At 36.3% G+C, this 14440-nt stretch overlaps 1 protein-coding gene across 1 annotated transcript; it reads left to right on the top strand.

Annotated features, from left to right (window-relative positions):
• The first annotated feature begins 6818 nt into the window (after positions 1 to 6818).
• Positions 6819 to 14116, top strand: COMMD2 (COMM domain containing 2). The gene is made up of 5 exons (XM_028103194.2): positions 6819 to 6936; positions 7028 to 7105; positions 7785 to 7867; positions 8619 to 8792; positions 13526 to 14116. The coding sequence occupies exons 1-5, from the start codon at positions 6870 to 6872 to the stop codon at positions 13721 to 13723; spliced, it is 600 nt and encodes a 199-aa protein (XP_027958995.1). The 5' UTR covers positions 6819 to 6869; the 3' UTR covers positions 13724 to 14116.
• Positions 14117 to 14440: the final 324 nt, after the last annotated feature.

The raw sequence follows: 14440 nt of genomic DNA on the forward strand, positions 1-14440 counted from the left end.
AAAGTCACGACAACCCCAGTTTGGACAAAGACCTGGTCAAACAGAAACTTCAGTTCTAATATTATCATTTCAAGTAACTAATGCTATAATTTCTAATAACTGTTCTAATGCTACACAACTGTCAACAGGATATTTAATGTTTAACATCATGTTTTCTTGACCCCCATCACTGTAAGTGAACATTTCAGGCATGTGTTTTTACATAGTTTATTGAAGGATTCTTAAAAAATTGAGAGGAGTAGTCGCCTACAGGGTAGGAAAACTAGAAGGATGGGAAACAGGATGGGGGGGTGAGAATTTTTACTCTTTCTTTCTCTGTTTTTGTTTTCCTGGGTTTATTTTTAATGCTTTTTGTTTTTTAAACCGTATGAATGTTAGTACATAGTAAAAATAAATAAATTTTAAAACTCTCTATAGAGAAAGTCCCTAGGAGAGTTACAAATACCATTTCGGTCAAGTACTGGTCTTGGACATCTTTTGAACTTCTGCTAAAATATTTTTTATTAATTTTTAAAAATTGATACATATAGAAAATAGAGCTACCCTATGACCCAGCAATTGCAGTACTGGGTATTTACCCCAAAGATACAAATGCAGTGATCCAAACGGGCACCTGCACCCCAATGTTCATAGCAGCCATGTCCACAATAGCCAAACTGTGAAAAGAGCCTAGATGTCCATCAACAGATGAATGGATAAAGAAGATGTGGTATATATACACAATGGAATATTATGCAGCCATCAAAAAAATGAAATCTTGCCATTTGCAACGACGTGGATAGAACTAGAGGGTATTATGCTAAGTGAAATAAGTCAATCAGAGAAATACAAGTATCATATGATCTCACTGATATGAGGAATTCTTAATCTCAGGAAACAAATTGAGGGTTGCTGGAGTGGTGGGGGGTGGGAGGGATGGGGCGGCTGGGTGATAGACGTTGGGGAGGGTATGTGCTATGGTGAGCGCTGTGAATTGTGCAAGACTGTTGAATCACAGACCTGTACCTCTGAAACAAATAATACATTATATGTTAAAAAAAAAAAAGTTAGTAGGAAGGGAAAAATGTAGGGGGGGAATCGGAGGGGGAGATGAACCATGAGAGACTATGGACTCTGAGAAACAAACTGAGGGTTTTAGAGGGGAGGGGGAAGGGGGGATGGGTTAGCCTGGTGATGGGTATTAAGGAGGGCATGTATTGAATGGAGCACTGGGTATTATATGCAAACAATGAATCATGGAACACTACATCAAACACTAATGATGTAATGTATGGTGACTAACATAATAAAATAAAATTTTAAAAAAAGTCTATAAAAAAAGTTGATACACACAGTGAATTACACAAATCTTAAATGTAAGATTTAATGGCTTTGACAAATATATACATCAGTGTAACCAATACCCCACATAAGATGTAAATATTTCCATTACCTCAGAAAATCTGTTCAAACTTCTATAACAAAGTCCATCCCAATACCGTAGAGGCATCCACTACTCTGATTTCTGTTTTTTTTACAGTGAACTATTACTTTTAATTCTTTCTATTGTATATTTGCTTTCTTATTTGTTAATTTCTTTTTTCTTTTTTTACAGTTTCTACTTCTCTGATTAAATTTTTCATCTGTCATCTAATGTTTTGGACATATTTATTCTTAGTTTTTTTGGAGTCCAGATCTAATAACTCCAACATCTGTACTTCCTTCATTCAGATCTTTCTTAAACTTTTTCTATTACCTAGCATATTCCATTGTATGGACATACCATAATTTATCTGTTCAACTGTGTATATATATTTGGGTTGCCTCCAGTTTGTGTTATTGTGAATAAAACTGCTATAAACATTATTGTAAAAGTCTTTTCCTGGACATACACTTTCATTTCTCTTAGGCAAATACTTAGGAGTGGAATTGTTGGGTAAGAGGGTAAATGTACATTTAATGTTATAGGAAATTGCATAACAGTTCTCCAAAGTGGTTTTATGATTTTATACTCCCATTAACAAGGTACAAATGTTCTGGTTGCTCCACAAACTCATCAAAATTTGGTGTCATCAGTGTTCTTGATTTTTGTTTTTCTGGTGGGTTTGAAATGACATCTCATTGTGTATTAATTTCCATTTCCTTGATGATTAATGATACTGAATGCTTTTTTATGTGCTTATTGGTCATTTGTGTATCTTCTTTTGTGAAGTATCAACTCAAGAGTTTTGCCCATGTAAAATATTGGGTTATTTATGTTTTAATTATTGGTTTATTGGAGATTTTTATATACTCATGATACAAATTCTCTGTCAGATACATGTATTGCAAATATTTTTTTCCAGTCTGTGGCTCACTTTTCCATTTTATTAATGGTGGCTTTTGATGAATGAAAGTTTTTAACTTTGATGAAGTACAATTTATTGTGTTTTTTTTCTTTTATGGTTCATGTCTTCTGTTTCCTCTTAAAGAACTCTCTGCTTATTCCAAAGTCGTGAAGATATTCTCATATGTTTTCTTCTAGAAATTTCATATTTTAGCTTTTTTTTAAAGATTTTATTCATTTATTTGTCAGAGAGAGAGAGCACAAGAAGGGGACCAAGGGAGAGGGAGAAGCAGGCTTCCTGCTGAGTGGGGAGCTCGATGCGGGACTTGATCCCAGGACCTTGGGATCATGACCTGAGCCGAAGGCAGATGCTTAACTGACTGAGCCACCCAGGTGTCCCTCATGTTTTAGCTTTTATGTTAGGTCTGTAATCTATATTGAATTATTTTTGTGTATGTGATATGAGGTGAGGGTCAGGATTCATTTTTTTCCCAAAGGTTTATCAAATTGTTCTAGTACCAGTTGTTGAAAAGACTTTCTTTTCTCTCATTGAATTACATTGGTATCTTTATCAAAAATCAATTTACAATATATGTATGGATCTATTTTGACACTCTCTTTTTTGTTCCACTGATCTATTTACTTATGATTATACTAATACCACACCGTCTTAATTATTATAGCTTTACAGTTGGTCTTGAAATCAGATAGTATGTCTACTCTGGCTTTATTCTTGTTTTTCCAAGTGTGTTTCAGTTATTCTCGCTCCTTTGCATTTTCATATAGATTTTTAAATAAACTTGTCATTCTCTATAAAAAAGCACAAATAATATTTTAATAATATTGAATCTTACAACCCATGATATATGTCACCATTTATTTAAATCTTCCTTTATTTCTCTCATCAATAGTTTTAGTTTTTAGGGTAGGGGTCTTACAAATCTTTTGTTAAATTTTTCCTAAATATTTTATATTTTTTGATGGTATTTGCTAGGGTTTCTAAGACAGACTTTGTTACAACAATCAAAGGCACCTAAAACCTAAAGCTCATTTTTAAAAATACTTTGAAGTTTCTAGTTAGATACTATGGGATTGGGGCACATAAAAGGTTAATGTAAAAGCAAATACAAAGATGATGCCGAAGAGATGTTGTAAGCAGCATGTGTACAGGTGTCAGTTCACTGTACATACAGTAAGAGGAGATGGTAACTGGAAAAGGGCCCTGCAGAGGTTCTGGGGTACTGGCAATATTATACTTCTCAATCTGGGTTAGTAGGTGTGCTCAATGGGAGGCAATTCAACAAAAAGTATTTTTTATCTTCCCCAGTTTGTTTGGATTTTATAATCCAATTGAAAAAGTGAATTACAATAATGTTTTAGGGGCGCCTGGGTGGCTCAGTCTGTTTAGCGTCTGCCCTGGGCTCAGGTCATGATCTCAGGGTCCTGGGATCCAGCCCTGAGTCCTTCTGTCTGTCCGGCTCCCTGCTCATCGGGGAGCCTGCTTCTCCCTCAGCCCCTACCCCCTGCTCATGCTCACTCGCATGCTCTCTCTCTCAAATAAATAAATCACATAAATAAATAAATAAATAAACCAAAATAATTATTTAAAAATCTAAGGAACTAATTCATGGAGTTTGTGGCTGCCTCAGATTCATGAGAGGGCAATTTATGTGAGTGATGGGTATCACCAGGCTTTTATCCTCCTCATAGTATGCTGAACTGAACTGCAATTCCTTGCAGAGGATGATAATATTTTATGTAACATTGAAACACAGCCAAGGAAATGCTGGTGCAAAGATTCTGAGGCTGGAATGCCTAAGAAGGAAAAAAGAAGGTGGGGAAATCTAAAGGAAAAGGAAAGTGGATGAGGTGGAGGGAGATTGAAAGATAAAGAGAGAATGTGAGAGGACAACTGATATGAAGCCTTGTTCCCTGCCAGAATCAACAGAAAAAATACCGAGTATTTATTCTTTCTTCACTTTAGCCCCAGAAGTAAAATAGCGTGAAGTGACTTTACGACCTTATATACTTACAAGGTTATACAATTGTAAAACATTAGTATTAGCATGCACAGGCATACCCTGGAACAATTATTCTAAACCTGAATCTATTGGAGTCATAGTCAATTGCTACTTTCTTTATGGTTCCATATAATTTTGTTCAACCCTCAAGAATTATCACTCCTCATACTGTATTGACTTCACTTGATTGTCTCCCTCACTTTATTGTCATCTCCTAGAAGAAAGGTCATTGTTTTATTCATCTCCAAATTGCCAAGGCATAGCATATGCTTGAACCTCCGAGTAATTGCTCTATATATTTGTTGCATTAGATAAATGGATTAGCAGATATTTGTTGCATTAGATGAATGGATTTTAGGATGATTATGCACACGGAATTCTCAATGATTTGGGCACATAAAATCTTCTATAAAATATAAATGCTTCCGTTAAAAAAACTTTCAAGTGTTTAACACTAACTTATTATTTCATTTGATCATTAAAATCAATTTCCTTTTTAAAAATTTTATTTATTTATTTGCGATAGAGTGAAAGAGAGAAAGAGAGCACAATGGGGGGGGCAGAGAAAGAGGGAGAAGCAGACTCCCAACTGAGCAGGGAGCTTAATGTGGGGCTGGATCCTAGGACCCAAGCTGAAGACAGATGCTTAACTAACTGAATGAGCCACCCAGGCGCCCCTAAAATCAATTTTTTAATGTGAATTTATTAGTTCATCTAAGCACGATAACAGCCCTGCATGGCACATAAAGGCAATAATCATTAAAACACCCATTTACAAATGAAGAGGCTAAGTTTATAACATATAAAAAGAACTTGTTAGCAACCTCACAGGTAGTAGGTATGAGAGCCAGATCTGGAATCTAGACTTCTGATTTTTCATTCAGGTAATTTCCTCTAAACAACTGTATGGCATTTGGTAACAAAAAGTTGCCCTGCAAATTAACCCAGAGAGTTTTAACTCCCAAGCTGTTTTCCCTCAGCTATAACTTGGTTTCTTGACCACCTTCTTTGGTCACCCATTCTGTTACTTCTATTCCCTATCTCCTTCCCCTGCTCCCATTTTCAGTTCCTGAGATCACAGGAAAGAAAGACTATACCATATTGGCATAGCATTATGTCTATCTGTAGATTCATTTCAGCATTCCTTATTCCCTATGGATGTATGGTTCTTGAATTATCTTCTTTGTGCCAGTTGAAACTGGTTCTTACTGTAATCTTACTGATCCCCTCATTAACCCATGGGTCCAACACAATCTTTGGCATGTATTCATTATATATTTGTAGAAGAATCATGGTTTTACCTTTTCTGAAAATTATTCTTAAATAATGGACATTTTCTCAATAATGTATGAATAAAACCTCCTTCAGGAAACGATGCCATTTTTCCTGATCTGCAACTTAGAGTCTAAGAAAAGATTGTGCTCTCTCTGCAAATGCTGTTTCATGACCTAATTAACAAGTTTAAGGACGCACCTTTCCGTGCAGCAGTGGAGGAAACAATGTGAAGGACAAGGTATACACAGTGAACAGAGCTGAAAAACTTCCAATTTTCATTTCTGCCCAAGAGAATCAGAGCATAGAAAGAGTTATCTCAATCCTTAGATATAACAATAGATATGAAGTCTCTCTCCCATCCCCTTCCCTTCTCCCCCAACAACTCCCCCACCAAGGGATTGAAATTAGGAGAGTCATATTCCTATCCATTAGCAATTCTGTACTCTGATATTTGAACCACAGCAGGTGAGAAGAGAAAGCTGGGAAAAGAACCAAATTTTCACCCTGTTCTCAACACATTAAAATAAAGATATCGTTCTGAACCCTGCAAGCATCATTGTTGTTGTCATCACCATCCTAATTCATAATCATTCACAGAACTTGTTACAAACCTTCAGTTTTCAGCCTGCTGTGTAGAATGATGGGCTTTGGAGCAGGTCGTCAAGGGATCTGACCTCTCCAGTTCTGTCTCTGGCTTATTATGTAATCTTTGGAGCTTTGATTTTTCATCTGTAAAAACGAGGTCATAGCTATTGAGCGAATTAAATAAGGTCAATCAAATAAAATAACATATACAAAAGCTCTGTGCAAACTAATAGCTCTATAAAAGTTAGTTTCAATTGCTTGACCTTTCTCTGTTTCCTTATCTCTAATGGGAACAATAATGGTATCTACCTCAGGGAATTCTTTTGAACTCTAATAAACCTAAGAACATTTCCTGACATAAGTGCTTAATAAATGTTAGCTATTGATATTATTAATGTAAGCCCCACAAGGGGACGTGTCGGATTTTAAACATCTTTTCCTCTTCCACAGAGCATAGCACCGAGCACCAGCAGGCTACATCTTTTCAAGATGATTTGCGAACGGAAGAATCTTCTGACCCCAGAATACACCACCCGCGGGCGTTTGCATGTAGGACTGCGATAGACCGGAACCCAAAAGCTGGGGATGTTGAGGAGCCGGAGCCTCTTTGCGCTTGGACGCTGGCCCCGGAAGTGGCGAGGGCGGCGTCAACGCTGTCAAGAGAAATCCTCCGCCTTGCGAAGATGCTGCTGGACCTGTCGGAGGAGCATAAGGAGCACCTGGCCTTTTTGCCGCAAGTGGACAGCACGGGTCGGGGGCGCGGCAGCAGAGGGTGGTGTCCTGTGGCTTGGGGGATCAAGGGGTACGCCCAGCGCTCATGGTCTCCTGGCTTCCCTTGCAGTGGTCGCGGAGTTTGGGCGGATTGCGGTGGAGTTCCTGAGGCGAGGCTCTAACCCCAAGATCTACGAAGGCGCAGCCAGTAAGACGGGGAGAGTTGCTGCACGGGGAAGTGCGGGCCATTCTTTGGCACCCTGGAGAGGAAGGGTTTTTTGCAGCTCCAAGGGTCTTACTCTCATTGTGGTAGAATAAAAGCAGAAAGGCTCTCCTGGACGCAAATCCTGCCCGCCCCCTGAATAGTTTTGCGATTTTTAAAGCTTCCACTGAGTCGGTTTTGTCACGCGTAAAAAGCACATAATACCATCTGCCAGAGATACTATGATGCTTAAATGCACCCAAGTATGTGGAGTGGCTGGGTGAGGCATTAATATCCTGCAAGTGTTTGGTTACAATTAGTTGTTCAGACATCCGCTTTTGCTGCAGTATTGTTTTTTCTCTGCTGGACGGGGGTGGTTTCTGAGCTTGTCAGTCCTTGGAGTTCCTCTTATGCCAGACTTGAAATAGCTGAGCATTGAAGAGAAGGACTGTACTGATATTAGACTCCATGGGTCTGCATTTTGTAAAGAAAGTTACACAGCGGGAAATACTGGAGGCAGCTGCCTGGCAGTGGAAAATGAACAGGAGACGATTACCAACTCATTATTTTTCATTACAGTGCCTGAAAATAGGAATAATGGATAATATTTATGCCTAAATAAGAATTTGAATAAAAGGATAAATATCACACAATAATTTATTGGCTTATTTTTCCATTTTCCCAGGAAAACTCAGTGTGAGCAGTGACACTGTCCAGCATGGTGTGGAAGGATTAACATACCTCCTCACTGAAAGCTCAAAGCTTATGGTAAGGGCTTCTGTGGACTGTTTTGTATTTCTTTGACCTTAAAAAGGTCCAGTATACTCTACATCATAGCCCTGGCAGGCACCTGCTTGTTTCAGTAATGTTGTTAATGGTTTATAATTGACTTAGTGAAGCCATGCATAAACAATATGACTATAGTGTGATCTCCTGGCATGAATGCCTCTTCTAGTATAAATTAGAATTACTTCTAATTCTACATATTATTAAACCCTATACAATAGTATGTATCCTAGGAGGAGGGAGAATTAAATGACTTTTTTTTTTTTTTTTGCATATTAGCAATATCTAGCTTGATGGAAAATAGGAGAGAAACTGTCCATTTTAACAATTCTTTTTATGTTTTTTTAAAGATTTTGTTTATTAGAGAATGAGAGAGAGAGAGACAGCACGAGAGGGGGAGGGTCAGAGGGAGAAGCAGACTCCCTGCTCAGCAGGAAGCCCGATGTGGGACTCGATCCCAGGACTTCAGGATCATGACCTGAACCAAAGGCAGTCACTTAACCAACTGAGCCACCCACGCACTCAACAGTTCTTTTTATGTTTTAATAAAAGTATTTTTATGTATCAGAGACTCAGATTTTGAAATAGTGGGCAGGAGTTACTTTTAAATATAAAGAATGTTATTTCTTTTACCAGGCAGAAAAGAATTAGGGGATAGCATATTCTTTTCAAGTATTTTAGCATTTACTAGACAAAGAAATTTAATGTTCTGTTAAACTTGATTCACTTTCAGATTTCTGAACTGGATTTCCAAGACTCTGTTTTTGTTCTGGGATTCTCTGAAGAATTGAACAAATTATTGCTTCAGCTTTATCTGGACAACAGAAAAGAGATCAGAACTATTCTGAGTGAACTGGCACCAGACCTTCCAAGTTACCACAGCCTTGAATGGCGACTAGATGTACAGGTATGGCTTTTTTTTCCCCACCTGACATAGAATATAAGATTAATTTTAGTTCCATGCTCTTAAGCTTATTTTATTCTTTACCACCTTAACCAAACTTTGGTTTGAAACTAATTTTTTTAATGTTTATTTTGAGACTGTTTCACAAATAGTTCATTTTCTTATATGCTTAATGTGTTTAGATTAGCTTAATTTGCAAAGTTTGTAAGAAATAGGTGATTTTGGAAAGGAGATGGGCATGCAGATTTTTAAAGTTGTATTTGATTTTATGAAACTTTTATGTTTAAACAAAACACACATATATTAAAGTGCACAGGGCATTGTAAAGCTCAGTGGATTATCACATGGTGAAAACATCCATGGAACCAACACTTGCCCATGACAGGCACCCCAAAAAGCATCCTCTTTGCCTCCTACCAATTACTTCCCCTTCCTGCCTTTGCAAAGGTAACCAGTGTCCTGACTTCAGATACATAGATTGCTTTTGCCTGTTCTTTAACTTTCTATATATGGAATGATTCAGTAAATATTCTTTTGTGTCTGGCTTCTTTTACACATCCTGTTTATTTAGTTGTTTTAAAGCCACACAGATAACCGAAAGGGAGTTCTCAGACTCTTGCATGTAGCCCTTTATCAAGCAGTGACAGATAAGTTAATAGATGTTTATTGAATGTCATCCATTTGCTGATTAGAACTGTGCTAAACGCTTTAAAGAAGCATAGGACATTTTCTCAGATGGAAAAGATGTTATCATCTAGTTAGGGATATTAGATGTTCTCAAAATAACTAGTACTTAAAGATAGTTGTGAAATAGATTTCTGGAGGGGGGAAATATAATTGTATAAATGAAGGTACAACTGAGTATTATATTTCAAAAACCTATAGCTTAGGTAGTTCAGTGTATGCTTTCACAGTCCAGAAAAGTTTCAACAAAAGGAGGTGAAATTTCAGAAGGATGAGTGGAGAAAACCAATGTTAATATTCTTGGAAGAGGAAGCAGCGTAAGTTGTAAAAGCCCACATGGATGTGGGAATGAGAGTTGAATATGTGGTATAGCTCACTAGTCCTCAAACTTGACTGCATATTGAAATGGCTGGGTAGTTTTAAAATATTTTCATGTCTGTGTTCTACCCCCAGAGATTCTGATTTATTGTTATGGGGTTTGACCTGGCCATCAGGATTTTTTAAACATTGTTACCCAGGTAATTCTAGCTTGCAGTTTATAAACCACTGTTACAGTGGATTCTTACTGATTTGAATGGTGATAACATGATCCAAACAGGTTACAGAAATTCAGTTAGAGGGTTTAGCAAGTATAATCCAATGTGATGAGTGCTTGAATAAGTACAAACACAGATATGGTATAAACCAGATTATAGGCTTCATGAGGGCAGTCACTATGTCTTGTTCACTGCTCTGTCCCCAGCACAATGCCTGGTACATAATAGGCATTCAGTGCTGAATATTTAAAAGCTTCGTGTACAGTTATAATGTGCTAGGTGATGTGGATTCACAAAGAACCAGACACAGTTCATGCTCTTGGAGACATCGTAAGAAGCAAATCCTGTGGGGTTCCCGGGAAGGAGATCACTATTGCTAAGCTTTTACGTTTCAGTCCTCTCATAATAACCAGGTAGAGGAGGTGTGGGATGGTCATGTTCATGACATTCAGCAGTAATTTATCTTGTACATCTTTCGAATGGGGATAATTTCTGAATTTGGGGTCTGGTAGCCATTAGAAGTTATTTTTTTGGCTTTGTGATTTGCTTTGAGTTTTTCCATTATGAATACATTTTTAGAAATTAGAAACTTAAGCAGTCGTATTTTCTAAAACTCAGGAGAGCTCATTTACCCAGGGAAATGGGTTTGAATAGCCGTGTTATTGCAAGGACTAATAGATTTTAAAGTTGAGGGTATACTGAATGAATGTTGCTTCATATGGTGAAATGCATCTATGGCTAAAAAGCTACTTAAAGAACTAACTGATTTTCTGAGCTCATTAGTCTTAATTATTACAAGGGATTTTAACTGGAGTAGATTCTTCTGTTTATGGGAGGAAGACTTTTCAGATGAAGATCAGCTAAATGGCTGGGAAACTAATAATAGGATATAGGACCTTTCATTTTTGAGTAATTGATTTGTCTCATGAACACTGGTAGTGAATGGACAGTTACCATCTAATTATTGTGCAGTTGCTTATGAGAAATACATTAATCGTCATAGTTTAGTTTCTAATAGAAACATTTCCCTTCATAAATTGCCACCACAGTTAATGCATTTGATAGCAGCAGTAAATTGAATGCATCTGAGATTGGTGTGGGAAGATTTACCTTTAGGGCTGGTCCATTTAAATTGCTGTTATTTTTACAAGAAGGACAGAATTCCCTCCCTATTAAAAAATAAGTCCATATCAAGAACCTTGTGGCCTACTGTTCTTTATCCTGTATTGTCCTCGAAATTTCTTGCCGAGAAAAAATTAGGTCTGATTATGTCTTACTAGCTGTTTGTTAGGGATGTTATGTAATCTTTATTTAGAAATTTTAAAGAGTGGTACGGATACTTATTTGTAAAGGATATTAATTTAGGTGTTATGTTGTCTAAAAATTTAAGGATAGATTGAGTGACCCTAAGTCTTTATTATATGTGCTGCCAAAGCGAGCACTGACCTTAAGTCTCTAAACAAAAAGTTGATGGCTTAATTACACACCTGGATACATTTGGTCCCTATCTGTCAATGCAGATATATAGAAAAAAAAGAAGTATAAACAATGCATAAGTGAATCAATAGGTGGTATTTTCAGTCATCATACTTAATAGTTTATCTATCTTTCATACCTATAATTTTCTGTACTAGAGAAATGATCTTAAAGAGATACTTTAACTTAAAAGTACCTGTATTCTGTTTGGGAACTGGCTCACTCAAGGGGATTGACTTGTTTCCAGATTATTTTTCGACATCAAATTTCAGCCATGGGTCAGTATATTAGGTTCTTTTGGAAGCCAGATCACCTAGAATTAATTGGAAGAAGTTATTAGTCAGAATATTCTGTGTTGTGGTGTGAAATTAATCCTGAAATCTCAGGTTTAGATTTGTTACTGGAAGTCTTTTCAGTTTGGCTTCTTGTCCTTTTGCCATGACTCCAATAGTTTTAGGTAACAGACTTGCTTTCTTGTATAACAAGATGTTTCAGGTTCATCTTGTACAATTGTTGTCCCAGACTTCTAATCACTTATTCCTTTAAGAAGGTCCGGTTCCTTTTAAGAAAGAATAGTCTTTAGAGAACAGTCTTGTGCTAGGACAGTTAGCCACTGTTTCTAGTATTTGGATTTTTTTTCTTTTGAAAATATGTCAATTGTACTTTTTAAAAAAAATTCAGAATATATCATTCTGATATATTCTATATCAGAATATATATATCAAGATTATAGATACTCAGTTTAAAGAATAATAATAAAACAAATACCCACTGCCAAGCTTAAGAAACACAACAAAACCATGTATGACCTCCCCCAGTTACAACCGCTCCCACTCCTCTGGAGGTAAACATTATCCTGAATTTTCTGTTAATCCTTTCTTTATAGTTCTTTTTTTACACATGTTTTTTCATTTAACTTTAGTTTTTATGTATTACTCTGCAACTTGATTTTTTATTTTTTTAGATTTCTCCATAACAATTTATATTGCTGCAGTTCATTTCTTTTCATTGCCATTTAGTAAGCATTTTATTGTATGAGCATTCTCAGTGTATCCATTCTATTATTAAAGAATATTTGAGACATTTCTAATTTTTGACTCTTGGAAACAAAAACAATTACTATTATGAATGTAATGTATGCATGTAAAAATGCAAGGTGTATACCTAGGAGTGGAATTGATGGTAATGTATATTTTCTGAAGCCATTCTCTTTTCACTCTCACCAGCAGTGGGAGAGTTCCCATGACTGTTGCTCCCAGTGCCTTCATTTGGACAGGTTTTTAATTCTTGCTGGTCTGATATGTATAAAACAAAACTTTATGGTTTTGTTGGCCATTTTCCTGATTTCTGATAAAGTTGAACACGTTTTCCTATGTTTATCTATTTGTGTTATTTCCTTTGTGAAGTGCTTACTTAGGTCTAGTGCACATTTTTCTCTTGATCTTGTAGGGGGTTTTTTTTTGTTTTTAATCAGAACCATTTTTCATACATTCTGAATACTAATCTTTTTTTTAGCTGTATGTGTTACAAACTATCTTCTCTAAGTTTGTGGTTTGTTTTCCCACCATCTTTAGGTATCCTTTAGAAGAAAATGTAACAATTTGCAGTTCAGTTTACCGGTTTTTTTCCTTTATGGTTTTATGTCTTTTATATCATGTTTAAGAAATCCTGTATGGCAAGGTTGTGTATATATTCTTTTTTCTTTCCAGAATTTTTTAAAATTTATTTTTCAGGGATGCCTGGGTGGCTCAGTCGGTTAAGCGGCTGCCTTTGGCCCAGGTCATGATCCCAGGATTCTGGGATCAAGTCCCACATCAGGCTCCTTGCCCAGCAGGGAACCTGCTTCTCCCTCTCTCTCCCTCTGCTTGTGCTCTCTCTGTCAAATAAATAAAATCTTTAAAAAAAAAATTATTTTTCATTTTGAAGTCTATGATTCATGTAAAACTTGATTTTTGTATATGATATAAGGTAATTATAAATACTGTGTGTTCAGCATGATTGTTAAATAGTTATTATGCTCTTATTCCATTTAAAATGAAGCTTGCAAGCAGAAGCCTCAGGCAACAGATTAAACCATCAGTGACTATAAAGCTACACCTTAATCAGAACGGAGATCACAACACCCAAGTTCTGCAGACAGACCCAGCCACTCTGCTCCATTTGGTTCAGCAATTGGAACAAGCATTGGAGGAGATGAAAACAAACCACTGTAGGAGAGTTGTGCGCAATATCAAGTAGTTCCAGTTTTAAGGATTTATTCCCTTTGAATCACTTGTGAATTGATGCTAACAGTTACTTTTCAAAATTAATTTTTTATTAATTGACAGTGATAAATACATATCGTTTAACCCATGCAATTTCTTTTCCTATGACAAGATATTGAAGTCATGATCAAAAGCTAAAGTAAAGTTTCTTTCCTGGTGCTAAATGTGGTCAGTTTCTTGACAAATTAAGATGTATTTTATATTTTAAATGTGTAAGTAGAATTGAATCAACTGGAAGTGAATCTATACTGTTCATATCTTTTGTGTATATGAGTGTCTTTTTTTGGTACTTCTTTTGATTGCTTAACTTTATTATTTTCTTCTTTATTGGCCAAAATTTTAAAATAAAATTCACAATGTAATTCCATTGCTATTCAGAATATTTTTAGACAGTTCATTGTTTTTGACCTTTAAAAGCACCCACAATGTTAATGGCCACAGAATAGCTGGAAGTAAATATTAATTTTTTTAAATGCTGCATTGTTTAGGCAGTTCATGCATTTTTCCTTGCTAGTGAAGGTAATAATACCATGTTGCTTAAGTTTGAGTTGTCATGGATAATTGCTTACATAGTACTCAAATCTGTGTGATAATGTTGCATTTTATCAAGGACTACTTTTTTCCCCTAGTACTCAAAGCATCTAAAAGATGCTGTCATTTACATTTATATACAGTGGATGCAGGAGTAATA

Source organism: Eumetopias jubatus, unplaced genomic scaffold (genome assembly GCF_037043125.1).
Source record: "Eumetopias jubatus isolate StellerSeaLion01/CBP00866 unplaced genomic scaffold, mEumJub1_p1.0 scaffold_1, whole genome shotgun sequence".
Taxonomy (NCBI): domain Eukaryota; kingdom Metazoa; phylum Chordata; class Mammalia; order Carnivora; family Otariidae; genus Eumetopias; species Eumetopias jubatus.

Coding starts and splice junctions, on each gene's coding strand:
- COMMD2 (XM_028103194.2), top strand. CDS start 6,870: ATGCTGCTGGACCTGTCGGAGGAGCATAAGGAGCACCTGGCCTTTTTG. Junction 7,106..7,784: donor GATCTACGAAGGCGCAGCCA/GTAAGACGGGGA, acceptor CCATTTTCCCAG/GAAAACTCAGTGTGAGCAGT. Junction 8,793..13,525: donor AATGGCGACTAGATGTACAG/GTATGGCTTTTT, acceptor TTTAAAATGAAG/CTTGCAAGCAGAAGCCTCAG.